We start from the raw sequence: 26,388 nt of genomic DNA on the forward strand, positions 1-26,388 counted from the left end.
GCGTTTTCTAGGGGGTACATTCAACAATTTTGATGCTGGAAATCGATTCTGGTTTTCTTGTAAAAATGGAAACAACTTTTGATGAGCTCTCAGATGACATACTTATTCATCTTTTTCAGTTTTTGGGCGGGAAAGATTGCATGACTTTTCTCTCTCAGGTGTCTCTAATAGATTTTCCTTTCTGTACGGAGGCAGACGGTAATCCTTACAGCTCTAATGTATCTCTAAAATCTAAATGTTTTTTTGGCTGCTGCAGAGACAGTGTCAGTCTACCAGTGTTATTCTGTGACTGAAGAGTTATTCTATTCATACATCAAGAATTGGGTTTGTCCAGAAATAGTCACATGTTTAGATGTCAGCCACTGTTACTGGCTACCACGGGATTCCCTGTATGATGTTGTCTTATCAATGAAGCACCTGAATTCCCTACATGTCGAAGATACCAAACTGAACTTATCAGATCTTTCAATTATATTCAAGATGTGTAAACAAATAGCAAGTATTGGAATCAGCGTGACAGAGAATGACTTGAAAGCTTTTCAAATGATACGAAGAAATGGAACATTGTCTAGTGCATTGCCATCACTGTCTGATGGTTTTGCAAAACTGACTGATGTGAAAATTCTAGCATTCAACAGTGCTTATTATATAGACTCCTGGTGCATAATTTTGCAATTATTAAGGTAATATACAGTTGCAATTTTTATTTGAATAATAATTTGTGTAATCCTTTTATTGTTATTACAGTTGCTGCAAGATATGTGTGGATCTACATGTGGAAATTGATTATAGTGAAGAGTATTTCAAGTATGGCCCATTTGGGAAAAACGACTATGACGAATATTTCGTCAACCATGTACGTGACGAATTTTTCCCCCATTTGGGCTGGATGGCTTCGTTAAAAAAATTGGTTATTTTGAAGAGTGGTGGCGTTATTTCGTACGATGACGAATGTGTCAAGGGACTAGTTAATTGGATATTTTCCCAATATAATATGAACTCCATAGAACGTGTTTGGATAAAGGAAGAAATCCAAATCCTCTCTGATGCCATTGCTTCGAACAATCGATTAAAATCAATCTTTTGTGGTTCTTTACCGGATTTCTACTGGAGTAACCAGCGATCTGCGCATTTAGAGCACATTGGTGGCATTGGGTTAGGCCATTGGATCACGCCTGACACTTCATCACACCTTCGTTACATTCATGGCTATTGCGTAAATTCCAAGGTATAATTTTATTTTTTCATCCTTCCTCTGGGATTACGTAATTGTCTTCTCTTTTAACTTATAGGGTGTCGATGAGTTGTGCCGAAACCATCCTAAATTGGAACACTTGCTTTTGAATGATAACAATGGTTATCCATTTTTCATTAAAGGTGACTGGAAATTGCCATATTTAAAAACGCTGGTTTACACGTGTAGTTTTCCTAATGCAGGTATGTCATATACTAATGCCATACACCGTCTGTTGAATTCATACTTTTCTAATTTTATAGAAATACTGGAATATTTTATAAATGCTACTCCGAATTTGGATGCGCTACATATTGGCTATTCAAATCGTTCGGCTTCGAGTCCTTATACAACAGTGAACCATGAATCTCCATCTGCTGGTATGACAGCGGGATTTTGAAAGTGATATGTTGTCCTCGGTTAACTACATTGAGTTTAAATGCTTTTGAATTGTTTGATGGCGAGTTCTTTGAAACGGTAAATCCATCTTGCCCCACTCAAAAGTACCTATTTATCAATCTAAACTTATGGCGCCAAATTTGCAGGTTTTCAAGGGCTGTCCACAATTAAAAAGCCTCCACATTTGTGGTGGCCTTACCAATGTCAGATGTTTCGAAAATTTTGGGCGCTTCATATCTTTGGCTAGAAGTCTACGAGACCTTAGGTGGGCCCGTTTTTCCTCATATTTCATAAATGAAAGATTTTTTACCATTTCTTCGTTTTTTAGATTGCAATACGTCAACGAATATGATGAACTAATGTCGGATCAATCCCTGAACATTCTCAATACTCTCCTTGAGTCCAATCGATTGGAAAGACTAGTTCTCTACGAGGAAAATGGTCCAAATACGCCATGGGATGATAAAATACTTCAAAACGCTCTGCTCGATTTTGTCAAAAGGATGCCTCGTCTGATAGCCTTTTGCTTTATCACTGCGTCAGACATTCAACCGACAACCTTAGGCGAACTTAAACAGAAATTTGATGAACTCGTTCTTCCAATTCGGCCGGCATTTTGGTATCATGTTGGTCAAACACTTCCCAGATCAACGGACCCTACAGTTCCACGAATCCATTACAACCAGATCGTCTCTCCTATCAGCCCTTCCGAAATCGCTCCCGATTTTTGATCGTATACTTCAAATGTATTTATGATTAATCTTTCATTGGGTGAATGTTGCAGATCATTTGACTAAGAAAAATGCAACCTCAAACAAAAGTGAGATTGAAAGAGCCCAGTTCCATTAGAGAAAGACGGGCAGAATCGAAATCGGCCAGGCCTGTCGTTTGGAGCCCAGTAAGAGAAGTGCGCTCCACCTTGTCGAGATCCAGTCCGATGAAAGATGTCCCTGGATAGAAGACCCGGTCCTCCGGATCAACCGCGCCGCACAAAGCCAAATCATTTGTTAGGGAGCAATCGATGGCCCGATTGTGAAGAGTTAGTAACGCCGAGTTCGATGGTAGTTCGGCTTCCGCCAATCCGGGTTCAGAAAGCGTCCGTAGACCGACCAAATGGATATTGCAAGGCAAGGGCTGATTTAGGAATAACACACGCGACCTCGCGATAAAATCGGCCTGTTCCGCTTCGTCGATATCAACAATAAAGGCTGCAGCTGGATACATCAATCTTGTCGAAGCGAATGCAGCCGGAAGACTTAATTTGTTCACCTCGTCGCCAGTGCCTTTTCTATCCTCCAGCATTAGCACAAAGGGTGTTACTGTTGGAAGGTTATCCGTCATTCCTTCTCCCATTCCTCTCCCGTCATCGTGGATGGTTCGCCGGTCCAACATGAATTCCATCCACCCTTTTTCAAGAGAGGTAAAGCCTTTAGCGCTGTTGACCAGCACGTTCAACCGCTGCTTTTCGTCTTGAATGAATGCGGCGCTAGTGATCGGATAGTAATTGGCCTCCACGCCCAGTGCACTGTGACGAACTCGCCGGGCGAAGGCGAAACCGTTTTGATCAGTAAAGAATTCCGCCGTGCCATTAACGGGGTCAACGTTTTGCAGTCCTGTTTTGAACCGGATGAAAAATTCGTGCTCTCTAAAGTTGGGTGCTGGTCCCATATCCAATGTCGTTTCCATCCAGATGAGATCCTCCAATTTTTTGTGGAAAATGATGGTCGAGTGGACAAGTAGCTGGCTGTAAACCACGGATACTTCTGACATGACAGGTCCACTAATGATGAAAATCTGAGGCTTGCCGTTGAAACCTTTCAAGACGTCAATTTGCGGATCGATTGCATTCGCATCGGGCATGAAAAGGTAAGCACCGCTATGGAACATGCTCGATGGATATGCAGCGAATTGCATGGCACATGGAGTCAAACGATCGGTGGTCTTTGATCGGATGGATTTGAGGAAACCCGATTGGCCGTCGAAAAGCAATTTGATCTTGCGATTCTCCACTTGAATATCGACCAATTGTTCAAGCCTCTGTGATTTGAACGGCCCGTTCAATGTTGTGTTATCGAACGTGCTGTAGACGAGCGTCTTGACGTCGTTGGAGTCGGTCGGCGCGTGCACTCTTTGGATCCGGAACGCCGTAAGGGACAGCGGGGCTAAGGAGGCTATGAACACCAGCTGGAAACTTTCAGGAGCAGGTTCGAGTCGTTGATGATGTTGAAGAGTCCACACTGGGTTAACTTGATGTTTGATTTTATTTCCATCAGGATCCAGCACGCGGATGTAAGGCCAACTGGTCTTGAGCCTGACCATTTCATCCCGATGGTGAGCCTCCGAGTTGTACAGGATGACTGTCTTCTCCGTCTGGTCCGTTCCCGCCAAATCGAGCGTCGTCTTTTGGGCCAGCTTGTCGTAAGTAGGCCGGCGAAGAGCAGGCAAAAGACGGAAACGCTTCCACTCATCATCGTCGGCCGACAGGAGGATGGACGCGCTGCTCGACGCGATATTAACCGCATCTTTCAACGCCTGGAACATTTTCTGGCCATAATCCTGCATGACAGCCGTTTTACTCGTGCCGGTGATGGCATCGTGATGTTGGAAAAGGGCCAGCCATCTTCTTGCTTGAACCAACGCGCCATACTTGTGATCCATTACTCGTCTGGCCGTTGGAAATCGTAACGCGTTCTGTCTCGCTCGGTTGAGGGCCACAGTGTAGAGAATCTCCGCTCCTCTGAGTCGATCTTCCAGTTCACGAGCCAACATCTATCATTCGGGTAAGACGAATAGGTTTAAAATTTATGCATCTTTCATTCCCTTTTCTTTTTTTGCGTCGAAAATGTGTGTTTATTTAAATATTTTTTTGCTTGTGTCTTTACTTTGTAATAAGGTCGCGATGTGAAATAACCGGTCCAGTAAGCGGGCCGTCCTTCACTGAAAATGTCGGCGTATGGAAAGAAATCGCCTTTGACAGTTGGGAAATTGTCCACTCGACCTCGGATCGCTTCAAAGTAATCGGTGAGTGTTCCAAAGCCGATCTCTGTTTTGTAGACGTCCTTTCTGGCATTAATGTAGTTGAAGAGGTTTTGATAATTGGTGTACTGCTGGTCCCACTCGATGTCGTGATCATAGCGGAAGTCGTCACCCACTAATGCCAGTACGATATTGTGCCGGGTGAGCGAGCCCGTTTTGGCGTACTGCTCTAGCAGCACCTCGGCTTTGCTTTGGATGTTTGTTCGCGTGATGGTCGCCGAGTTCATTGTAAATTCTAAATAACAAGACAACAAACAAAACAAAACAAAAGGGAAGGGGGAACAATAAGTTATCGTCGTAAATGTATACGTGCAAACGGGCAATGTCGTGACTTAAGAAATGCGTGAATCGGAACGAACAGACAGGAAAGCCGGTTATCAAGTGTTCGCAATCAAATTCATCAACAACGAAAGAGAACAAAAAATAGATAAATAACGTTGGGGCGTAGGGAATGAAAGAAGGACGTAAAAGAGCACACAGTCCGGCTCCACACAGCCAGTGCTATTCATTGAACGATAGCCCGTTTGCCGTTTCAGTCACGCACCACCCTGTTCTTGCCGACTTGAGGGGCCATGCAATCGATTAGGATAAATCTTGTGTCGTTATCCTTGTCTATGAGGAAGTGAAGGCAACTCGGTATGACTCGAGTTGTTGTTTTTTTTTTCTTTCTTTTCTTTCCTTTTTTTTCGAGAATTCGAGTTCAACGACTTTTTCAAAGAAAGAGGAGGAAGAAAAGAACATAACTCTCAACTGTTGCCTGAATTCGTGATGTTGTGCAGTTGACAAGACCCGTCAACGGACATTGTCAACGTCAAGTTTTTCCTTCAAATATTTTTCGAACTGAAAGGTCAAATTCCTTGTTTCAATTGATGAAGCCTTTTGATCTTTTCGTGGCGCAGAGCGCATTATTTGCTACTCTGCTCGCTCTAAATGACTCAATTGAGTTCCTCACTTTTCAAAGACGTCAAAGGACGTTTTCGTATTGCCGAGTTCAACCAAGGATTACGGTTCACGGTTCGTTTCCCTTCGTTTCTTGTCAACTGACTGCCAAAGAATTATGACTTTGTCAAAGCGATAGACGTACCGTTGTATTCACCGCGGACGTTGCGGAAATCGTATCCCAGGCACGTTTTCGGGTTGGGTCCGCAAGAATGTTTTGTCGTGTAGATGTCGTAAGGGAAGTTGTGACACAACACCGAGTCTCGACCTGGAGTCTCCCACGGCAATTTCCAATAGAAATCGCTCACTTGTCGGTCAGCCATCCAGCGCTTCCATCCTTTTTTTATTTTTTATTTTGTGTGTGTGTGTGTGTTAAAAACGAAAATGTAATCAGAAAGTCGTTTGAGGTTCTCGATTCCTTTTTTAAAACTTGAATTACCGTAGTGGATACGTTGCACGACTGTGTTTTGTAGTCCTGCTGCGTGAAGGAGGTAAGGTGCTACCGGGCCGTGACCGAAAGGATCGACTGTCCAAGCCGACTTGGGAGACACGCCCAAACGGGATTTGAGCCACTGATGGCCTGCACGTGTACAAAAAGCATTTGAGAAAGGGGGGGAAAAAAAAAAACAAGTTTAATTGACCTTCATCGTTTTTTGTTAACCCCCATTTTTGGGGTTTGTGTTTTCATCGACTGTGCGCAAAACGAATTTCTTGTTTTGCCATTACCTTCTATCATTTGATCCAGCATGCTGTAAAGGTGAGGAGTGGCTTCGTCCACCATAACCCAAGTGCCTGATGTGAATTCAAGTCGTCCCTCCTCCACCAACTTTTGAATCTGACGTTTTTTCGCTGGCAACGCACTGGGAATTAATTCGCACATAATCAGTCCATTGGATCGCTCCAACAACAAAGCAAATTTTTTTAGACCGGATATCTTTCTTTTTTTTTTTTTCGTTTTCTAAAAATTTTTGCATACCTTTCCCACCAAAGGGCAAAGAACGCTATTTCTGTCCAGATGAATGTCATGTTTTTGTGCTGCGTCAATTTCGTCACCATGTTGTCCAAAATGGAGTGCGTCGACTGCGCGTAATAGTTTTCAAAAGTTTTCAACCAACCCGGGTCGACGTGCGAATGTGGCAACACGACAACCTAGAGATTTTTTTTTCAGAAAATAGAAATGTTGATGGATCGATATTCCATTAGAAAATTCTTGAATCGCTCGACAATGGGTGTAGATGGCGGGGGGGAGAACTCGACTCTAATTGGATGACGAGGGTTTATAAAATTCGATGACAAGCGGTCCTTTCTACCGAGCAAATAACGAGTTTTAATTTATGTTGTTGTTGTTGTTGTTGCCGTCGTCACTTTTGACGTGCCATGAATACCCCCGTCTGTCGTGATAAAGAGTCGAGTTAAGTGGAACACATGAAAATGAGTGAGGAAAAACAAAAAAGAGGAGCAAACGGAACGAGAAATGATGGATTATATCAAAACCCAAAAAAGAAAGAGCGGAGAAAAACACTTGGTGATTAACAGAACCTTGAGAGGAGGTCGAGTCTTATCCTTCCTGTAGTCGTTGTAGCGCTTTTCTAGCGACGAGTCCCAAAAGTCCCTCCTGCGCATGTATTCCGGCTTCCAGTTGAGAATACAAAGGAGAACAACAACAAGGGCGAACGAGAAAAAGAAATAAATCATCTTGATTTTCAAACAGTGGCGCGGATGTCGAATATTTGAAGAAACGGACTTGAAAAAAAAAGAAAAATCCCCGACAGCAGCCAGCGATTGATCGTCAAACGACAATCGATACCGACCTGGAAATTGAGTGTAGGGTAGACATCCATAGTGTCGATATCGGCGCGAGAGGCAGTCACGCTTCGACAGACATCCGCCCGAGACGATGAAAAGGACGACTCGTTGATGGACCTTGCGTAAGCCCGATCGGAATCTTCCCGCCAGTGCGCCGTTGCGCCATTCGGGCCGGCTTCATCGCGCTGGCGAATCTCTCTTTGGCTATTGAATTTGGCAGATGAAAGCGACGATTTGTCGACGGCGCAATTTTTGCTCGTGTTCCAGTCAATCCAATCGGTCATGAGGCCGACCACGGTGAAAGCGGCTAGCAAAAGTATAGGAGCGGCCAAAAGGCGAAGACTCGGACGGCGTGAAAGAAACCGCCTCATCCTGTCGCCACCAGACAAGTCAACAATGATAGACGAATCGGAGGACATGGGGGATCCCGAAAGCCGGTCCGTCACTCATCTCTTTCTCACTTTCTCTCCTTCAGAGTCTCAACGAATTGTGAAAGGAATCGTAGGGGAACAAAAAAAAACACTTGTTTTCACACGACGCACGCACTTTACTAATTTTTCCCGTTTAATGTCCGTGAAGTGTCAGTCTGGTTTGTCCAGTCAAGTATCATATCCAGCAAAGCGTATCCTTTTTAAAAAATCAAAAATAATTTTTTTTTTTTAGCTTTGAGGTTTCTATTTTTAAAGAACAGCGAAAAGGAACGGCAATGTCGTCGGGGCCGAATCCATGCTACTACTGACGACTCGCCTCCCAGCTACCGCACACCTGACCTCAGAAACAAAATCCAGCCCCTTCAATAAACTACACTCTAAGCGACGCTCTTTTCTACCTTGTGCCGTTGTTAAATGTCCCCATCACAATAGCGGCGGCGGTATCTCCTTTTTCTTTCTATTTGGCCGCTACTTTGAGGTTTGGTTTTTTTGTGTGGAACGTGACTCTTAAAGCCGCGCCTGGCTCTTCATCAACTATGGGTGTGGCCAATATTTGAAGTAAACAGTTTGGGAGGGGCAACGCGGGAGAGCATCTGACTTTTATTTGCCACCGCCATTATTAGGAACGCGTCTCTCTCTTTTTTTGTTTTCTCTCTCTCTCTCCGCTTTTTCCCATGTTTTTGTTTCATGACAACAAGGAACTTTGGCACTGTACGCAACAGCGCTAGTACTCGGTGTAATTTCTTGTTTCGTTGAGAGCTTTAGAAAGTTGGATGGATGCGAGTGTAGTTGGAATGGCCCTAGGGTATGTATTCCTTTCCAGCTCGTTGTTCTCTTCTGGCTTGCTCTTCCCCAGAAGCAGGAGAACTTGCTGCTTGGAAATGGACCAAGAAAGTCGAGGAAATAGTCCGACTGCACAGGTACACGAATTTCTCCAAAAAGGTATGAAAAAAAAAAAAAAATAGGAAAAGAAAGAAAAGAGAAACATTGAGCTGGCACAGAAAGAGATGAAGTAAAGTCACTGACGTCGAGGGGGGGCAAAAACCCCAACAAACAACTTTTCTCTTTCTCGTTATCTTGCGCGAGATACAGAATATATTTAACCCCCCTTCATCTTGTGTGTCTGTGTCTGTGTGTGTGGAATATGTCGGAGGAATGCCGACTTCACTCGATAGGGAACGCGTATATATAATATAAGTCGCTATCGATTGCGTCGGTTTGTTTTTTTTGTTTTTCATTTCCCTTTTCCTTATTTTTTATCTTTATGTCTGGATGAGGAGCGTTCCGGCCAGGCGGAAGGGGGGGTCCACCGGTCGTGTGTGCTTGTGCGCGCGGGGTTCTTGTTTTGTTTTTCAAATTTATTTAGCCATTTGTTTTGTGTATCTGAGCAGGCCCAGCTTTTTTCTTTTCTTTCTTAGTTTTATTCGAGATCGTTCAACAGATTTTGGAATGTCTCCTTTTGGTGGAAAAGGCAGGGGTTTATTCTTGTCGGCCAGGTGGGGGAGTTTTACCTTTTTTTTTTTTCGTGTCTCTTGTGGGTCGTGTCTTGTTTGTTGCACCGGCTGAGCCCCTCTGCGAGTCGCTTTTGACCTTTGAACTTTTTTCTTTTTCTTTTTTTTTTTTGAGACTTTACCACTCCGGGTGTGTATTGCTCTCTTGAAAGATTATACATATGAACATATACAACAATTTATTTATATATATAGAGATATTTACCTGTTTGACATCTTTTCTTCCCCTTAACATTTTTTTTTCTTTTCGGGGGTTTTTCTATGTGTGTGTGTGTGTGTGTCGTTTTATGAATATGACGGATATGTGTAAGTATGGCACAAAAAATAAAGAGACAGAAGTGGGGGAATCGTAATAACAATAAAAAAAAGAGGGGGAAGGAAAAATGTTAGCGCGCCGCTCATCGATCAAGGTGCCTTCGGATTGATTTGGCAAAAGACGTCCCCCGCCAGGCAGTAACTTTTGATATTTTTGGAAAGAAAAAAAAAAAAAAAAAAACATGAAGAAAGAATGATAAAATCAAAGAGAATTAGATTTTTTTTTCTTTAAATAAAGAAAAATGATTTTTTCTTGTGTGTTCCCCAGTCGTTCAGACTAGTAGAATGATGGATAGCCATCTAGGAGGAATAGCATTCCTCGAAGAAATCATTTCCATTTCTTCCTCTTGTTCTAATGTTCACGTGTCTTTTGTTTCTTTCGTTCGATGCCCCCTCCCCACTCCCTTTCTCTCTCTCTCTCTCTCTTAAAATTTTATTTACCATTGTCGAACGTTGGGAGAAACTTGGAACTTTTGATAAGTGTCGTACTGCTCCTGGGTTAGGTGACATCCGCCCGGCAGAGTCAACACAATAGCAGGCCTCTGGAATTCAGCCACTTCCGCCGATCCCGCTCGAATGCTTTCTCCCATACCGACATCTGCCAAATAGAAACGAATCGGGTACAGGAATACAGACAAGCGGTCAAAACATAATAATCATGTAATCAAAAGAAATTGTGGGTGGATGGGGAGGGCGAGGCGGAATTATCATTCGTACATTTAGAGAACACGCACGTCCATTTTGCTTGATTTTTGATTGTAATCACGAAAGGAATACATTATCTAAAGAAGGGCCGAGGACAAGGAAAAATGGCATTGTGTTCAGCGAGAACAAAACTTTCTTTTTGGGAAGACGAAAAAAATGAAACATCAAGAAATTTCTCAACAGTCTACCCCCCTCCTATTATTGCTCAATTGGTCACACACGCATAGGAAGAATGGGGGATTTTCTTGTGTGTTTGTCGATCTATTGTATACAAGAGTTCCGGATGTGAACACATGTCGCTTTAATAATTGAATATTGAGATCATGCCCCCCCCCTATGAAGGAAAAAAAAAACTGACCGCTGCGATCAATTTCCGTCTTTTTCTCCTTCCATAAAAAAAAATTTTTCTTTCAGACTTTTTATTTCCCTGTTCCCAGTCTCATAATTTGAAAATACCAAGGGTACAAACTAATTCAAACACTTTGACACGCTCCTCCCGTTGCGCGTTTTTCTGTGGTCCCTTTGGGCAATGCGTCGCCAGTGCGTAAATCGGAAGGGGGGAAGACCTCAGCCGCGGTAGCTAAACTATAATTTAACAAGGCCGACGACGGCATGGCCTGTTTATGATGGCCATTAAATTCATTACGCTGTTTTGGGACCTCGGTTCGGTGGCTGCTTGTTTGGCCTCCTCCGGCTGGATTACAGTAGACGGAAGAACTTTTACTTACGAGCGCTCAAACAGCCTGTGGTAGTTTCGTTTCATTTCTCATGATTTTCTTTTTCTCACGCGTGCCGCCATAGTGAAAATGCGGCGGCCGAACGGGTCGCCGCAATCGTCTCAAAAGGAAAATTACTATCTAAACACACGTGGAGTACTGGCGCTGCGGGAGGGCAATCAATTCTTCTGCGCAATAATGTCATCATCATTATCACAAAATTTTTGTTTTTTTTCTCACTCGGCTTTTCTTTTTTTAACCCCCCCTTCTCTACTTTTTGTTTCAAAATGTTGGACAGTATTTGATTAACGATCATGATTGATTTGTGTGGGTTTGTGGTCGGTACTCACCTGATTTGCGATGGGAATCGCTGTAGCTCTCCTCGTAATCAAAGAAGGGTGGCGGTTTGACTTTAATCATGCACGTTCGGATGCAGCTAAAAGGATTAAAATTGTTGTTAATTTTTAAAAGGTGTTGCCGCAATTGTAGTCTGTCTTAATGCATTACCCATTGTAGCAGCAAACGCGTTCTGTTTGACCTCCAAGGCAATCGATATCCGAACGACAAATCTTGGCATAACAAGCTTGCGGATGGTTTACCTGATTAAAGAACAGAATTTAGAGTCCAGTCAAATTAATAGCTCGTTTAAATCTAAACAAATAAGGCTTTTGAAATATTAAATGTGGTTTTAAACAAATTTGAAATACATACCACTGGTGGGCAAACGGGCACCCCACTGTCATCTACTTCAATGACAGGATTGTCATTGACGTAATCCTCCATTTCTGTTGACGCATCGTCCTCAACGCTCTGCAAAACGAATCAAACCGGAAAACAATAGACATTATTGTTTATTTTTGTTTTTATTTTTTTGAAACGTTAACGGGAAATCCATTTTTATATTGAGATTCTTTTTATCGCATTCTTCTGCTTTCTTCCTTTGTTTGCTGTCTATCTCTTTCTTCAACTAAAAAGGGATAGTGAAAATGAATGAAACAATTAAGCGGGAGCTGCGCGTGTCGAGGAATGACAGCGAACGAATCCCACCGACGTTGCGTAAATTGAAAATGCGCCTCTAACCGCCGTTCCTTTTCATCATCTGCCTTTTGTTGAATCACCACGTTTCGTAATAAAGTTCAAACAAAAAGGCGGGCCAGTTGCCATTTCAGCAGATTTTCGTTGAAAAAAATTATCAGAAAACAAAACAAACAGAACAAATGGAATAGTGCATGCAAATTTCCGTCGTGTCACGATGATATCGAACGTTTGACAAGCATGCTAGCAATATTTGTTTGTAGTTACGGATTCCAGTTGCGAAATGTAAACGAAAAAGTTTAATTTCTTTCTTCTTCTTTTTTGATGTTTCGCCGTTGACGTTTTTTTTATTGGAATGCGAATGCATTGCGGCTGTGATAGTGTAACCCTCTTTGGTCGGAAGACATGGCATTCCGGTTGTCTGGGTCATATTGAAGCTTCGTCAGACATGGGGCGGTGCGTCTTGAAAATGTCGAGACAATCTTGACATTACCCCGAGGCTCTGACAATTTTGTTCCATTACGAGCAAACCTGATCATCGTCAGTGTCGTTTGTGTTTTTCGGTACAACCGGTAGGACCACACACAAAAACACGTTTCCTAATTTGATTTTTGATTGGTCGTCAAGAAGTTTGGCTGTTCGTTAAAAACAAGAACCTTCCCTTTCTTGTCCAAATCAGTTTCAAAACATCAGCGACGTGACTCTTGTTAAATCCACGCTTGTAGTAGCCGACCTGATGTTCAGATAGACGTTGATATATCTGAAATGGTTCATCTCGCTTAAACGTCAAAAAAATGAGAAAAGAGATGGGTTTTTGTTTGTTTGTTTTCAATTTTGCAAATGAAAAACAATCGGATTCGATGGGTAAAGAAAAGCCCATCAAATGATGAGAACTTGTTTAGCTTTTTTAATTATTTATTCAATCAATTTAAGAAATGTGGTCGTGATTTCCCAAATTTCAATTCCGGTAGGATGATTGTAATGCGCGGCGTTTCATTTTTCATCCATCCGTAGTACGGCCATGTTGAAATTCCGTAGTCAACATTCGTGTAGCATTTCATTCTCATGCTCTCTGCTATGTGATTGGCCCACTCTAATTTTCCTGTTTCAGACCTTGTCAGAATTCTATCGAGTGCTTCTTCCGGCCCCTCTCGTTCAACCACCCGTTTCGCCCTCCCTTATATTCGGATTACAAGAGAAAATAATAATAATAATAATAAAAATATTAATTAAAAAAACAAAACACGCCACATCTTTCAGAATTGCCCCGTCCGGTTGGCTTTGAATCCCTGCCGTCATTTAGTATGAACGTCTTTTGTTCTTTTAACTGCAGTTCGTTGATCCTATCAAATTCTTTCTTTTTCCCTCCTTTTTTCTCTCTCTCTTTCTCTCTCTCCTCAAAAATCCTCAAATTGATGACATCCGCGCGCTAAAAGTGCCCGAGGGCTTAGCGCAAACATTTGTTTTCTTTCCTGATTTTTCTCGCCCGCTCAGCTATTTATTTATTTCCAACAGAAAGAGAGCAAATAGAAAACCATAGCTTAAGCTGATGAAGCACCCTTATGGCGTTCAGAACAACAGAACGCTATTTCTATTGCAGACAGACACAAACGAAGGAAGAAAACAAAAAGAAAAACGTGACAAAAAAATGACGTAACCGATTCATATTAATAGATTTTCCCGCGTCACGTAACCCAACGTGAGTCGGTTCGACACCCGACTAATGGCCTCCTCTTAGCGTCTAATAAATTGTTGCCTAAAACTTGAAACAATTCATAGAGACAGTGATGTTTACCTGCCACATTAAATGATGACTATTATCAGCGTGGCTGTCGAGCGGCACGGCCGGAATAAGGTGGGGGCGGCGATGAGGAACAGTGCCAAGCAGACTACCATGATGGAGGACGGTAATCGAATCATGTCGCGTGTTTTCTCTTGTACGATGATGACGACTGAAAGCTCGTTTCCTCCGTCCGATGTGTCGATGTTGGCGAGTGGCCTAGCGATAATGGTGATGGATGCTGCGATTAAGAATTGATTCACACCTTGGAAAAACCAGTTTTGAATTATGACTTATTCGCTTGGCAACGTGCGATATGATGCCTTGTGCTAAACTGACGAAAATCCGGGCGTTAAGAAGCGCTTTATTCCCTCCCGAGAATTCCTTTATTTTCTTTTTTCTTTTTTTTTTTTCTAGTTTTTTTTTGTTTTTGTTTCTTCTTCTTCTTCTCCGCGTTTTGTTTTTTAATTATCAAACTGCTGCCACCTAGTGGCGTGTCACGGTGACGTCATAAACGGCTACTCAATGCCAACAAACTCTCCGACCCCACCTCCCGCCTTCCCACCCTAAACGATGGAAACAGAGGTCAGTGACATCTGCTGAAGACTTTATTTCTAGATGCCTTTTTTCTTTGGTTTTTTGGGGTTTTTTTGTTTCTAATTCACAAATTGCTAGAATGAAAAGCAACGCATAGCTGTGTCTGGCCGTCTTCACCAGCATGTTAGACACTTATGTTTACACTGGAATCGGTTGGGACTTGGGAGAAGGCAGAACTCACGCAGACACAGACTGCCGTCGCCCAGAATTCAGAACTTTGTGTTTTGTTGTTGATTGCTCTTGTCGTCGGGCCTAGACTGAGACCGGTTGTGTGCGCGCAGAGTGGCAGCGTAGGTACGGACGTGGATGGCTGGCTAGGCTTTTGATTGCTTATTATGATAATAGAAGCGCAACTCAAACAGCAGCAGCTGCTGCTCTTCTTTGCAAATGTTTTGCGATGTCGCGACGTTGGAACACAAGCGCACAAATTGCGCACTAGCGCGTTTTTTACAGCGAGCTGCACATTTGCGTTTCTCATCTTGCTGTTTCTCTCATTTGTTTCGCGCTTGGCCGGTCGCTCACCCGGATATGCGATACCCGTTACAATGAAGCTATAATAAGAGCTTCGTAAAACAAGAGTTTCGCTATAAACTCGACCCCCAACTATGCGCAGTGAACGTGACTTTTGCCCCCGTTTTAATTTTCTTTTCTTTTCAATTGGTCTCAATTCCTTTTTCTTTTTCAAATTGCGCGCTGAAAAATCATAATGATTAACAATGCCTTTGTGTTATTGCGCAGACGCCGGACATGCGCGTTTGATGGCAGCAAAACCAACCCGACCATCGGGAGTCTGTGAACGGGCGAAGAATCATCGACCCGTTTCATCCAATGCCTGTTATCTGGAGACCGACAACATGGCCACAAGAGCAGCGACATGTAAGTTGAAGCCAATTCCCGAATACTAGAGAATAAGATTACTTGTTATAGAAGACCGATGACCCAGTTATCGAACTTGGCTCAAAGTTATTGTTTTCTGCAGTTTTCTTTTATTTTATTTATTTTTCCCCCCCTATTTGTGACGTGTTTGTTATGGACACCGACGAAAGATGCACACTAGTCTGATTGATCTGTTTGTTTTGAAATGAAACAGTTGCTGCCAAGGTGAGAAACTTGCACGATTATCAGCTCCGGCTACTCAACAGCTCCGTCTCGCCGCCTTCCGGTCACGATGTAGCCAATACACTTAAATATTTTTCGCAGATGCTGCTCGGTAATATCTGGCCTGTATTTGTTTTGTTTGTTTTCATTTCTCCATTTTTCACACGCACTTTATCGATCGTTCATTTCCAGGAATCTTGAAGGATGTTCCGGATTTCCCTCTCGTCATGGTGTACAACCGGGAGCGCGATGCTAAACGCATGGCTCTTTTCCCCAGTCTTGATTACAGGGGTCTCTACAATGTTTTGATCCAGCTATTGGAAGTCATCCCTCTCATTCAGACGGGAGTCGATGGTATGTCATTTTCGAGCGCTTTGTTCAACCTATTCCATTCGTTGTGTCGTACCCTACCAACCATATTTTACGACGTTTCTGCTTTTCCGGATAATTCTTTTTTTATTTGATTCACGAAGTCTTGAGCCAAGCGCTGATTGGCACGATCCTATGCGTCATGCCGTTCATCGAACAGGATCTGATCGATAATCTACCGAGCCTCGTAGCTTCGTCTATCGTCCACTTGCCCACGTCTCTTCACGGCTACATCGTCCAGGTCCTCTGCTGCTTCCTTCTACCACTCACCATGGGTATGCAGCTTGAATCAATAATCGATTGTAGAAACATTCAAAGGAAATGAAATCTTCTCTGGAATAATCAAAAACTAGGCACTCCGCCAACGGATGGCGTCTTCAACATGATCGAGCCCTCCATTCCCGGAATCATCATGGCCGTTCTCCAGTACACTAGCAATACAGGTGCGTTTTTTGAGATGGACAAATCGCTCGTAATCGTAAACATGTCTTGTGTTTTTATTGTGCATTCTTTTTGAAATGTGTTGAATCGATGTTTAGCTTATCATTGCCAATTGATGGAGACGCTCATGTCGTTGAAACCGGACGTGGCCAAAGATTTGCTCTGCATTATCGCTCACGGGACATTGAAAGCTCGCGTGCCGGGCGCCCACCTCTTATTCTATTACTGGCCGGCTCTCAATCCCACGCTATACGATCGACGTGGCGTCAACACGAAATTCAATGGTATGGGTTTTATTTATTATTATTAATTTTTTATTTTTTCGTGTGCGTGCAAATTTTGCGTGCGTGTTTTTCGTATTTGGTTTTATTTATTTTAATTTTTGCGTGTGTTTTTGCTTTTTACATGTGGGCGTGTTTTTCTATGTGCTGAGTGTGCGCGTGCAATATCTGAGTGTTTAATTTCAGGACTAATAATGATATTAAAAAAAAGAAAAGGAAACGGAAACAAAACAAAAATCATTAAACTAAACAAACTAGACATGCAGCAGTTGTATCCATTTAAATGAACGTATGGTTTTCTTGACGTTGCTCATCATCTTAATGTTTTCTTTCAATCTTACTCTCTTTTCTTTTCTTTTTTTTCTTTTCCAAATACTACTACTACTACATCTTTCTCTCTTTCCTTCACATCTCAACTCCCTTGCACGTCTTCTTGCTTTTTGATGGTTTGTTCGATGTCTTCCATATTCCGCGTCGTGACCGATGGGCGCGCCCCCTTTTTTTAATGTAATAGGATTCGCTCTTAACGGTGAGTGCCACATTACTTTTCACGACCGCTTTTTACGACTAACAAGATTTTTCGTTTCAATTTCCGTTATTTGATTACGCTTGAATGCTTAACTACTGCGAAACAAAGTGTATTCATTTCTTTGTACATAATCAACACCCCCCCCTGAAGGTTGGAAACCAGTACCCTGTCAGCGAGAAGAGTGTCAGAGCAGCGGAGAAGCGGCTGAATCTATCAAACTCTGCTTGGATCATCGGGTGGCCGTCAGCCAGCAAGGCAACAACGAGAATGGGCCGCTTCTAGTCGTCTGCGCTGGATGTGCCGATGAAATCAAACGCATAGACCCTCCCGCCAATTTAACAGCCAATGGCAACCAACAGCAGCTGGTCGAGCCATTGGTAGAACTCCTTTGCCCATGCTTCAAGTGGCGGCCACTTGTGACAACACGGTAATAACTGATGATTAAATGCCGGATCAAATCTATCATGCCTAACTGAGATTTTTATCGATTTGACGATGAATGTCGTCGTATTTTGCAGAGTTGCCGCTCAAATGATAAGACAGCCAGTGTGTCGTGTTTCTCATCCAGCTGCACCAGTTATAACGACCGAAGGCCTATACGTTATTGTAGCCAATGCCACTCGATCCGGCACAACAACCGACGCGGTGGCGACCACATTTATCACTGCAACTTGACGTCAGCCTGGGAAATGCGGCCAGAAATGCAGAGCTATACGGTGGATGCCGTCGTCAGCCTCTTGAAAGAAGCGCAGCCGTACAGCTTCGAGCGTAGTAGTGAGAGCAATGACCGTCTCACCCGAGCCGGCCTGTGGCTCTGTGGCGATTTGGACACCATTTACTCGTTCGGATTAGAAGAGAGGCGATTGCTCAGTCGCTACGGTGTTTGGCTTCTTACGGCAGTTTGCAGACCTGTGCCGCAAGCCGCCAAATCCATTATCGGAAGATTGATTGGTGCCCTGTTTCACTGGTTTGATACTACCGCCCACGTTACGGATGGTGATTATCAAAGTTGATACGTTGATAGGGAAATCATTTAACTGTTCCTATTTGCAGACCAAGCTGGGTGTGTCTTGGAACCGTTGAAGTCGGAAATGCTCCGCGAGTGGATCGTTGAGGCGCAAGAAAACCAATTGGATGTCCTCCTCGACTGTTTGATGCCCTGGCCGGCTAGCTATTCGCGGATAGGCGGTAGCTGGGACACCGGACATTGTCCCAAAGCTGTTCACATCAAAGAAGGATTCAACCGTCTCTTCTGTCTCGTTCCTTACGAAATTATCACCGTCGATTTGTGGAATGACATTGTGCCAAGATGGCTGGAATCGATGGTCACCACCGTGCCGTCTGACGAGTGGATTGAATTCAGGATCATCTTGAGGTGAGTAGACGGCTCTAGTTAATGCGCATCAATTCTTCTCGTGACGATTACGCATGCTTGCATTTTGGACAGCAAATTACTGGATTCGAGCATGAGCCCTTTGGGGTTTGATGCCCAGCAAATGTTTCGCTTTTTGGCTGTCCGTTTTCGTGGAACCCACCTTCGCGTTCAGCAGCAAACGCTCAACTGGCTGCAGCTTCTTTCCTCGTTGCACATTGTCGTGCCTATCGATCTTCTAGTCAACATTTTCCAGGAGGGAGTCAATACGAGTAAACTGGACGACAACGACATTCCAAACTTAGGTCCTTTTTGCCTCGATCACTCGTTATTTATTTAAACTAATTCCATTTTTTAAAAAATAGATTCGGAAGAAATTCGGCCATTGTCGCCTGTTTCCAATCAAAGCATTCCGTCATCCGATTTACCTCTGAGTCTTCCGGAGAAGAGCCTGGCATGTCACGTTCTAATGCTGGACATACTGTTGGAGCAACTTGAAGTTCAGGAAGAGCCTAGTAACGGCGGGTTGACAGGAGCGCCACTAGCCCAACATTGCCTCACTCTTTTAAAAGATATGATCCACGTCCGTCAGAATATGTTGCACAATTGCACGTCTTCCGATTGCTACATGTGCAGTCTGCTGACGTCGTGGTATCAACTGGCTCAAGAGTTGATTGCTTTCTACTCGCCTTTGCACGCAGCTGTCGTTAGCGAGTGTTTTGAAGAGCTGGAAAATTGCGTTGAAATGGCTGCAGCCCAGTCTGTTCAACAGCAACAGCTCAGTCCCGTTGAAAAGGCGGCCAACAAACCTGAAGAGGTTGTGCCCACTGTTCATCACCCAGAGCAACAACAGCAAGCGAAACAACTGGGTGATGTCAGAACAGCCAAGATGGAGACGGTCTCCGAACTGGATCTTGCACCGATCCTTCCGTCGGAAAGAGTCCTCAGAGGTATTTAAGCTTCTGTCTAAATTTGAATGTTTTAGGAGCTCTTGCATGCCATAATTGAATACGATTTACTTTGTTTAGCTGTGGCGAATGCAGTGACTTGTACCGAAAACGAAGTGGCCAATTGCAAAGCCCAAGTCTCTCATCCGAGCATGTTGAGTGGCGACGATCCATCTAGTGACCATCAGGATCATCAACAACCGAATCAGCAATACTGGGTGACGACGGCTGGTAAATTCCGGTTCTCGCTGGAAGAATTACCCAACCATCTCCAGTTGATCTACGGATTCCTGAAAGAGCTCTATCATTTAATCCGGCCCGACACCCAACGACATCTATTGCGCTGTGTCGAGATCCTTTGCCTTCATTGTGAAGTCCTCAGCAAATCGGCTTGTCGCGAACATCCTGGTTTCCTCTTTTGGGTCCAGGAGAACCTCACGGTAGCCCAGTTGTGGAATCTCCTCGAAAGTCAAACGTCCCACGTAGCGCAGACTGGTGCCTCTCTTTTGCTGCATTGTCTTACCCTTCCGGGCGGCTCGGACGTCTTTTGGAAAATCATGGAATCAGATTTCCATTCGCGTGAATGGAAAACCCGCTTCTCATCCGTTGAACGCATGATGTTGGTGTGCCAATTTCTGGATGACCCCACCGTAAAGCAGAGTTCCATTTTGCAGTCGATCTTGACAAACGCCTTCTGCTTCCTCATTTCATCCATGGACGATATTAATACGGCTGTAGCCAACAGGGCAACCATACTCCTGGAGAGTTTGCACGATGGTTCGCTCAAATTACTCTGTTGGTGTCTGGAGCAACAGTTTGACAGCTTCATCTGCGACAGACCGATGCTGTTGCACTCCATCATGGCACTTCATCACCACCCTTGGCTGACAAAACGCAAGATCATCTCCTGGAAGTTCTTTTTCAACCGTTTCGACGCTCTTTATTTGGAAGCTCAGTTGAGCTTGCAACGAGCTGGAGAACTGATTGAACCCCGCGATCTGAAGGCCAGTCACATGTCAAACGAAAGCTTCAATAAGAAGCTGCAAAAAGCTCGCGAGGCTATCAAACGCTATGCTCCTAGCAGACCCAGTTCGCCCACTCAGCAGCCGAGAAGCTTGATGCGCTCTTTAAGCTTATCGAATCATCGTAATTTTGGCCGTCGTAAGTCTGCGCAGAATTATCAACATCATGGAGGGTCAAAGAGCTACAGCAGACAAGGCTCTTCAGCCCAGCTAAAACTGTTACGATCAAGAGGAGGGCTAGCTGGTGATCGGATGAATAATCAACAGGCATCCCAGGAAGAGGCCTATGTAGCCCTTTTCATGCAACGCTGCTCCGAGCTGGATGACTACGACGGAGAAACCCATTCTTTACTGCTGACTACTCTGATGCAATTCCTTGCACAGCCAGATCTCGCCCAATTAAGTGATGACAAATTCCAGTCGCAAATTCAGAATTTAGTTCTTCGTCATTTGAGTCTTTTACTGGGATACGGTCCGACCGAGAGGGCCTTCTGCGTAACACCACAAAAGCTCAGATCATCGGCTACGTTCAACGCCTTTCTGTCGGCTCTTCCGCAAGTTCTGGATCGCAATTTAGCCATTGGTGCAACTCTTTTACCGATGACATTATCTTTGATGATCTTCTGTCCAGCTCCGCCATCAAAAGCCAATGGTCCTGGAGGCAATTCGTGGTTGCAGTGTCACGGACAGGCCGGTGTACCTATTATCATGCACGGGTCAATGAGTAGCGTTGGTTTTACTTCTGGATCAGCTGCTGCTGCTGGTTCTAATAAGTAAGTTTGCATCCGTGTTGTGACCTAGTCACGTACAGTACACTGTACTCATTTTAATTCTTTGATTTAGCGTTAATGATCGACACAACGGAACAACTCCACAGAGAGCCTACAAACCGACCTACTCGCTGTGGTATTTAGAGACCCATCCACGTCGGATGTGGTTGCAAACGGTCTTAGTTATCCTGTACAAGGTGTGTTTCTTGCGAGATGCTTTCCAAACATGGCAAATTATTCTAAATTCTTCTTGATTTCGTTTGCAGTATCGTTATAATCAACCGAACCTGGCTCCCCTGGTGCAAAGTATTATGCGAATCGTCCTCAATACACTGGAATCGCAATACCATCGCTGTTATCGCTACGGAGGTATCGGAGCCACCCTGAGTCATGGCCATCCGTCGACAGCACAGCATCAGATCCATGGGGTTGCTTCAGCAGCAACGATGAGAATGAGAGATCAAAGTCAGGGTTCCTTGGAAGTTGACTCTCCCAATGATCTAACTGATGCGAAAGGTTCGATCTTTGAATAGTTTTGATTTTAATGACATTCACTATCTTTCTGGTTTGCAAATCATCAATACATTTATCATTGTATGGATTCAGGAAGGCCAAATGTTATTGGACATGGCGTCGGCGCAGTCCTGGGCATAGCTGGCCTTGTCTGGGGTTCTTCAACTATTCAACATCAAATTCAGTTTCAAGTTGCAACGGTAAAATATATTTCCTCCAGTCCCATAATGACACAACACTTCTTGAAATGTTTGCATTATATCATTACAGAATAAGGCTAATATCTCTTTGTCGTCCCGACGCGAATTAACCGGCAGTATCTCAAGTGAATGTGATATCGATCAGGATGTTGATGGTGTCGAGTTAGAGGTTATTCCCGAGAGTCCCAAGAGTAGCAGACCAGATCCTGACTGGGATCGTGATTCACTGGCTGAAGTCGAGGTAAACCAATAATTTTGATGTTTCCGGTTCACTAGTGCTACCGTTACTATTGTGCTCTGTTTAATAGATCCTATCGGAGCTGTCGCAGCAAGAACCCAATGCTGCCACAGCTGCATCAGAAGTTTCATTAGCTACCTGCGTCCGTCAACCATCGGCTGTATATGAAGCCCACACGGTCGTATCCCATCGTCAGATCAATGCCGCTGATGCTGTTGCAGCCGCTGCAGCGGCCACGGCAACGCCTACGGGAGTCAGAACTCGTCAGAGAAAAATAGGAATTTCTATGGGAACCATGGGTTCCGAATTGCCGTTCGTTGCCACAGAACAGCCAAACCGCCAACAGGCTTCGGCGGAACCTCAAGCACCTCAGCCTGTTCCCGCCAACATAACAATACCGGCGTCCATCAAACAGAGCTCTCTCCGCGTTGGTGACGAAGTGGCGTGTCATCGTTGCTCCAAATGCAATGCCCCATTCGAAGAATTCAGCGAAGAAGAACTTGGTTTATGTATTGTTATCATATCTACCTTTGTTCACAGAGAACCTGCCTTGGCCGCCACCATGCTTCCAGAAATTCTCCGCTGTAACGCAAAGTACGTGTATTGCATCATTATTTTGAACCCTTTTGTAAATTAACGTTCTTTTAACAATAGATGGGCAGGAAGTACAACATATACTTGGCAAATGGGTAGCAATTTGTACGTTCCTGGTGAGGTTGGTGCCATTGCACGCCAATTTCTGCGATGCCTTTTGCATCAGTTAACACCCAACAAGGTATTCATCCAACTGTTCCAGACTCAGGTACCAGAAGAGATGAAGCAATCATTCTTCAAGACGATGGCATCAGCATTGACAGATTTTGTTGAGCTGACTCCAGCTGCACCACTGCAGTTGTTGCTGGAATCTCTGAATGAGCAGAAACAATTGTCACCAGCCCAGATTGCTATGATTCTACCCAATGTGGCCTGTTATTTTGAGTGTTTACCACCACTGGATTTAAGCGCTCAGATTTGGTCGCCACTTTTCACTCAGCTAGAAATCTTCTGCGCACGACTTATTCTAGTCTTGCCGTTGCTAAATGGCAATCCAGCTCACAGCAACTCACTTCTGAGAATAATGGCCAGCAGCAATCGCGTGTCAGCACTACAACTCGCTTCGTGTCGTAGTAGCATTCTCGAGGCTTTCGCCAAGGTCCTGTTGTACATCGTTCAGCATTGGGCCGGCTTCGATTATAAACATATCGTGGAACTATGTCATCTGGCCTTTCGATCATTTATTAAAGTAACATGACCTTCCTTAACATTTTAAAATTTTTCTTGTCTAAATATCCTTGGTAATTGTATTATTATGCCTTTGCAGGATCGCGAGAAGTATATGTTAACACGGACACTAGTCGACGAACTAGCTTCTGTGATGAAACTGAAATCAAGTCTACCAGATTCAACGTTAATGATTTTGGTCCATTTCATCTTACAAGTAGGCTCAAATTTAGGAATTTTTTGTTTGTTTGTTTTTTTTGTTTTTTTGTTTTTTCTAAAATCAAACGTTGATTTCCCTGTTTAGGATGCTGGAGGAACTTTGCCACCCCATTGCCTGTTAATGGACGAATCAGATAATAGTACCAATAATGTGAAGGTGTCCTCAGCTGATGGATCAACTGGTAGTGGCAGCACTGGTGCATTCGACTGCATCCGACCACATTTTAATGATATCATGGATTTTTTGGCGGATGTTCACACGCTTAGCAAATTGAAAAGCAATAGCAGAGCGATGAGTCCTGGTCCTGGCTTAGATGAAGATACCCTTGGTGGGACCGTCAAAGCCGGAATGGCCCAACTTTTGGCACTTGAAATTGTCCGTGGCAACGGCAAAGATAACAAATGCCTTCAACGCTATATGCCATGGTTATTAAATCCACCATCCTCCATCCAACAAGGGTACGATTGCATCGATACATTTCATTGGAATAATTCGTTGAAAAAGAATAATCTACAGGCCACGGGAGTTTCTCGAATGCGTTTGTCATGTGAGGCTGTTGTCCTGGTTGTTATTAGGTGCATTGCAACATACAGCTCTGGTGACTCACACTCATTCGAATGGACCCTTATCCATGCCAAGTAGTTAAATTCAAACTTTATGTTTTTAAACTTCGAAATAATAGTAAAGTTTTGTTCCAAAATTGTAGCGGGCGTAACGTTGAATCCTTGCTTACCTTTACCTATCGAAGTTTCCTGCTCCTTGGCTGATCATATTCAGGGAATATTGGCTGGATTCGCAGAACAGTCGAAGACTTCCGTCCTTCACATGTCGTCCCTTTATCATGCATTCCTTCTATGTCAAGTATGATATCGAAATTTGTTCTGGTTAGCGAAATCTTAATCGATGCAGAGGATACGGTTTGGGTTTCCTTTTGCAGCTTTGGACGATTTACTTGGAGTTTATGGCAGGTCAGCTCGGCAACAGCTCGAATGCTGATCAGCAAGCTACCATTTTCAATGTCCTAGTAGATTTCTGGAGCAAAATCACCCCTTCCGTTTTGCAATTAGTTGCTCACTCGTCAGTGGTAAATCAACCTATACGTAATGATGTTATTTGAAAAACTTGAAATTATGAGACATTTTTTTTTTTACAGCTAACAGAGATGGTCAATTTACATTTTTTGAGCCTCATGGAAGCATTGGCCGAGTGCAGATCGTCCGTTTTGTCGCTTTTGCTACCCCTCTGGACACCAGTTTTACAAGCACAAAATTCGCAGGTAAGATTTTTGTCTGCATGGCACACAGAGACTGGTCAGCCAAGTTTACTGTGAATGATTGCCTTGTTCGCTTTTGCAGACACAGCTGCCTGTCCATTTGCAAGTCCGATTACAAGCCTGCGTAGAAGGCTATTCAATGAACACGGGCACGGCATCGAATGGTGGTGGTGTATGCGAAGGGTTGGAAACGCATTTAGAAGGATGGCTTCTTCGGTGGCTACAAAAACTCCAATTTAAAATGGGGCAAATAGAAATTCAATCTTCTACTGCTAGTCAGTTTTACAATGTATAGTTCTTCCCCATTCCAGAATGCCATTATTTAGGTATTTATACTTCATGCATATGAAATATGAATAGCTAGATTATCTTTCCTTAAACCTTCTAATTACAATTTGGTGAAATAAGTTTTGTCTTTTCACCATTCCACGTATCTGAATTCATGTGTCTCAGTGTCACATATATTTCTTGGGGGTTGTATATTCTTGGACCACAGAGCTACCATTCTGTTAAAGGTACCAATAATTTGGACAAAATTATAATACTCGTCAGTTTATCAATTTCAAATGATTGGTGTCTTTGTAGTAGAGCGTCGGCTGTAGGCGATGAACATCGTTGGTTAGAACTCCATGTAAGATAAAAGATAAATTGCAAAGTTAGATTCTTAACTTTCTTTTATTTATTTTTGATAGTTTGTTAAATGAATATTTAATTCAACTTGGACCATTGTACAATATTATTGCAAGTTTAAATAGGTTACCTTTAATTGACAGGACAGGGCAGAACAACAAAAAAGGCAGCAAGTATATATATATGATATTATATGACTGCATTAGTATATATAACATTAAAAATTTGTTTTCATTTTTAACTTCTTACCACCTATCATCATTGCTACAGACGTCATTCAATGTAATAAATCTAATTGTGGTTTCTCAAAAATTAGGTTAACTTTGATTCATACAGTAAGCTGTCAGGGAAGTATGCTACCACCGTTAGTGGTAAGATTTAAGATATATGTTATTTTTCGGTTTTGAACAGTCTCCCTTTTTACTGCCCATGATCACAGATATGTAGCACGAGAATTGTTCAAACATTTTGCAAGAACATTCCTCGCAAATGCACTTTTGTATAACATATCGTATCCCCATAACCTGAAACTAAGTTATCGTATCATTTATATGGCAACCGGTTTCGCTACGATAAAAAAAAAATTTCCATTCCGTCTTTCTTTTTTTTTCTTTCGTACTCGTGACCATCTAGCGCTCGAAGTCGTAATTACGTAGGCGTTTATTATTTTGAGATTTATGTGATGAAATGCATCTCCATCCCAATCAAAAGAAACCCAGGT

The 26,388-nt window shown here is 43.3% G+C and overlaps 3 protein-coding genes, 1 long non-coding RNA gene and 1 pseudogene across 4 annotated transcripts; 2 read left to right on the forward strand and 3 right to left on the reverse strand.

Moving 5' to 3' along the window:
• The first annotated feature begins 32 nt into the window (after nucleotides 1-32).
• LOC123475541 lies at nucleotides 33-2,453 on the forward strand (annotated as a pseudogene).
• Nucleotides 2,358-8,167, reverse strand: LOC123475537 (alpha-mannosidase 2-like). The gene is made up of 8 exons (XM_045178361.1): nucleotides 7,420-8,167; nucleotides 7,148-7,240; nucleotides 6,585-6,757; nucleotides 6,335-6,468; nucleotides 6,048-6,188; nucleotides 5,754-5,945; nucleotides 4,516-4,904; nucleotides 2,358-4,402 (listed from the first exon to the last, which is right to left on the reverse strand). Exons 1-8 carry the CDS (start codon nucleotides 7,831-7,833, stop codon nucleotides 2,444-2,446), a joined length of 3,495 nt encoding a protein of 1,164 aa, XP_045034296.1. The 5' UTR covers nucleotides 7,834-8,167; the 3' UTR covers nucleotides 2,358-2,443.
• Nucleotides 4,532-25,597, forward strand: LOC116928868 (protein unc-79 homolog). Its single transcript, XM_045178359.1, is given in 28 exon segments — nucleotides 4,532-4,654; nucleotides 15,243-15,380; nucleotides 15,595-15,714; nucleotides 15,795-15,956; nucleotides 16,076-16,246; nucleotides 16,325-16,414; nucleotides 16,511-16,696; nucleotides 17,208-17,222; nucleotides 17,373-17,606; nucleotides 17,609-17,649; nucleotides 17,741-18,218; nucleotides 18,276-18,597; nucleotides 18,670-18,899; nucleotides 18,960-19,544; nucleotides 19,623-21,336; nucleotides 21,407-21,530; nucleotides 21,600-21,849; nucleotides 21,940-22,046; nucleotides 22,117-22,287; nucleotides 22,355-22,878; nucleotides 22,939-23,566; nucleotides 23,645-23,761; nucleotides 23,849-24,222; nucleotides 24,281-24,402; nucleotides 24,471-24,625; nucleotides 24,702-24,848; nucleotides 24,918-25,040; nucleotides 25,120-25,597. Coding segments are annotated over 27 exon segments (7,521 nt in total). The 5' UTR covers nucleotides 4,532-4,654; nucleotides 15,243-15,262; the 3' UTR covers nucleotides 25,333-25,597.
• On the reverse strand, nucleotides 9,606-14,271 carry LOC123475539. The gene is made up of 6 exons (XM_045178369.1): nucleotides 13,923-14,271; nucleotides 11,804-11,902; nucleotides 11,600-11,691; nucleotides 11,443-11,528; nucleotides 10,113-10,269; nucleotides 9,606-9,813 (listed from the first exon to the last, which is right to left on the reverse strand). The coding sequence occupies exons 1-6, from the start codon at nucleotides 13,929-13,931 to the stop codon at nucleotides 9,762-9,764; spliced, it is 495 nt and encodes a 164-aa protein (XP_045034304.1). The 5' UTR covers nucleotides 13,932-14,271; the 3' UTR covers nucleotides 9,606-9,761.
• On the reverse strand, nucleotides 25,500-26,030 carry LOC123475543. The gene is made up of 2 exons (XR_006650793.1): nucleotides 25,917-26,030; nucleotides 25,500-25,662 (listed from the first exon to the last, which is right to left on the reverse strand). It is a non-coding gene; the product is annotated as an uncharacterized LOC123475543 (long non-coding RNA).
• Nucleotides 26,031-26,388: the final 358 nt, after the last annotated feature.

Source organism: Daphnia magna, linkage group LG8 (genome assembly GCF_020631705.1).
Source record: "Daphnia magna isolate NIES linkage group LG8, ASM2063170v1.1, whole genome shotgun sequence".
Taxonomy (NCBI): Eukaryota; Metazoa; Arthropoda; class Branchiopoda; order Diplostraca; family Daphniidae; genus Daphnia; species Daphnia magna.

Bases quoted from the DNA above. Each gene is read 5' to 3' on its own strand.
- LOC123475537 (XM_045178361.1), bottom strand. From the start codon at position 7,833: ATGTCCTCCGATTCGTCTATCATTGTTGACTTGTCTGGTGGCGACAGG. The intron at 4,905-5,753 runs GTACGTCTATCG...CTTGTTATTTAG, and splicing joins CGTCCGCGGTGAATACAACG to AATTTACAATGAACTCGGCG. The intron at 4,403-4,515 runs GTAAAGACACAA...CCCGAATGATAG, and splicing joins CATCGCGACCTTATTACAAA to ATGTTGGCTCGTGAACTGGA.
- LOC123475539 (XM_045178369.1), bottom strand. The intron at 11,529-11,599 runs GTAATGCATTAA...TAATCCTTTTAG, and splicing joins CGCGTTTGCTGCTACAATGG to CTGCATCCGAACGTGCATGA. The intron at 10,270-11,442 runs GTGAGTACCGAC...TCTATTTGGCAG, and splicing joins CGATTCCCATCGCAAATCAG to ATGTCGGTATGGGAGAAAGC.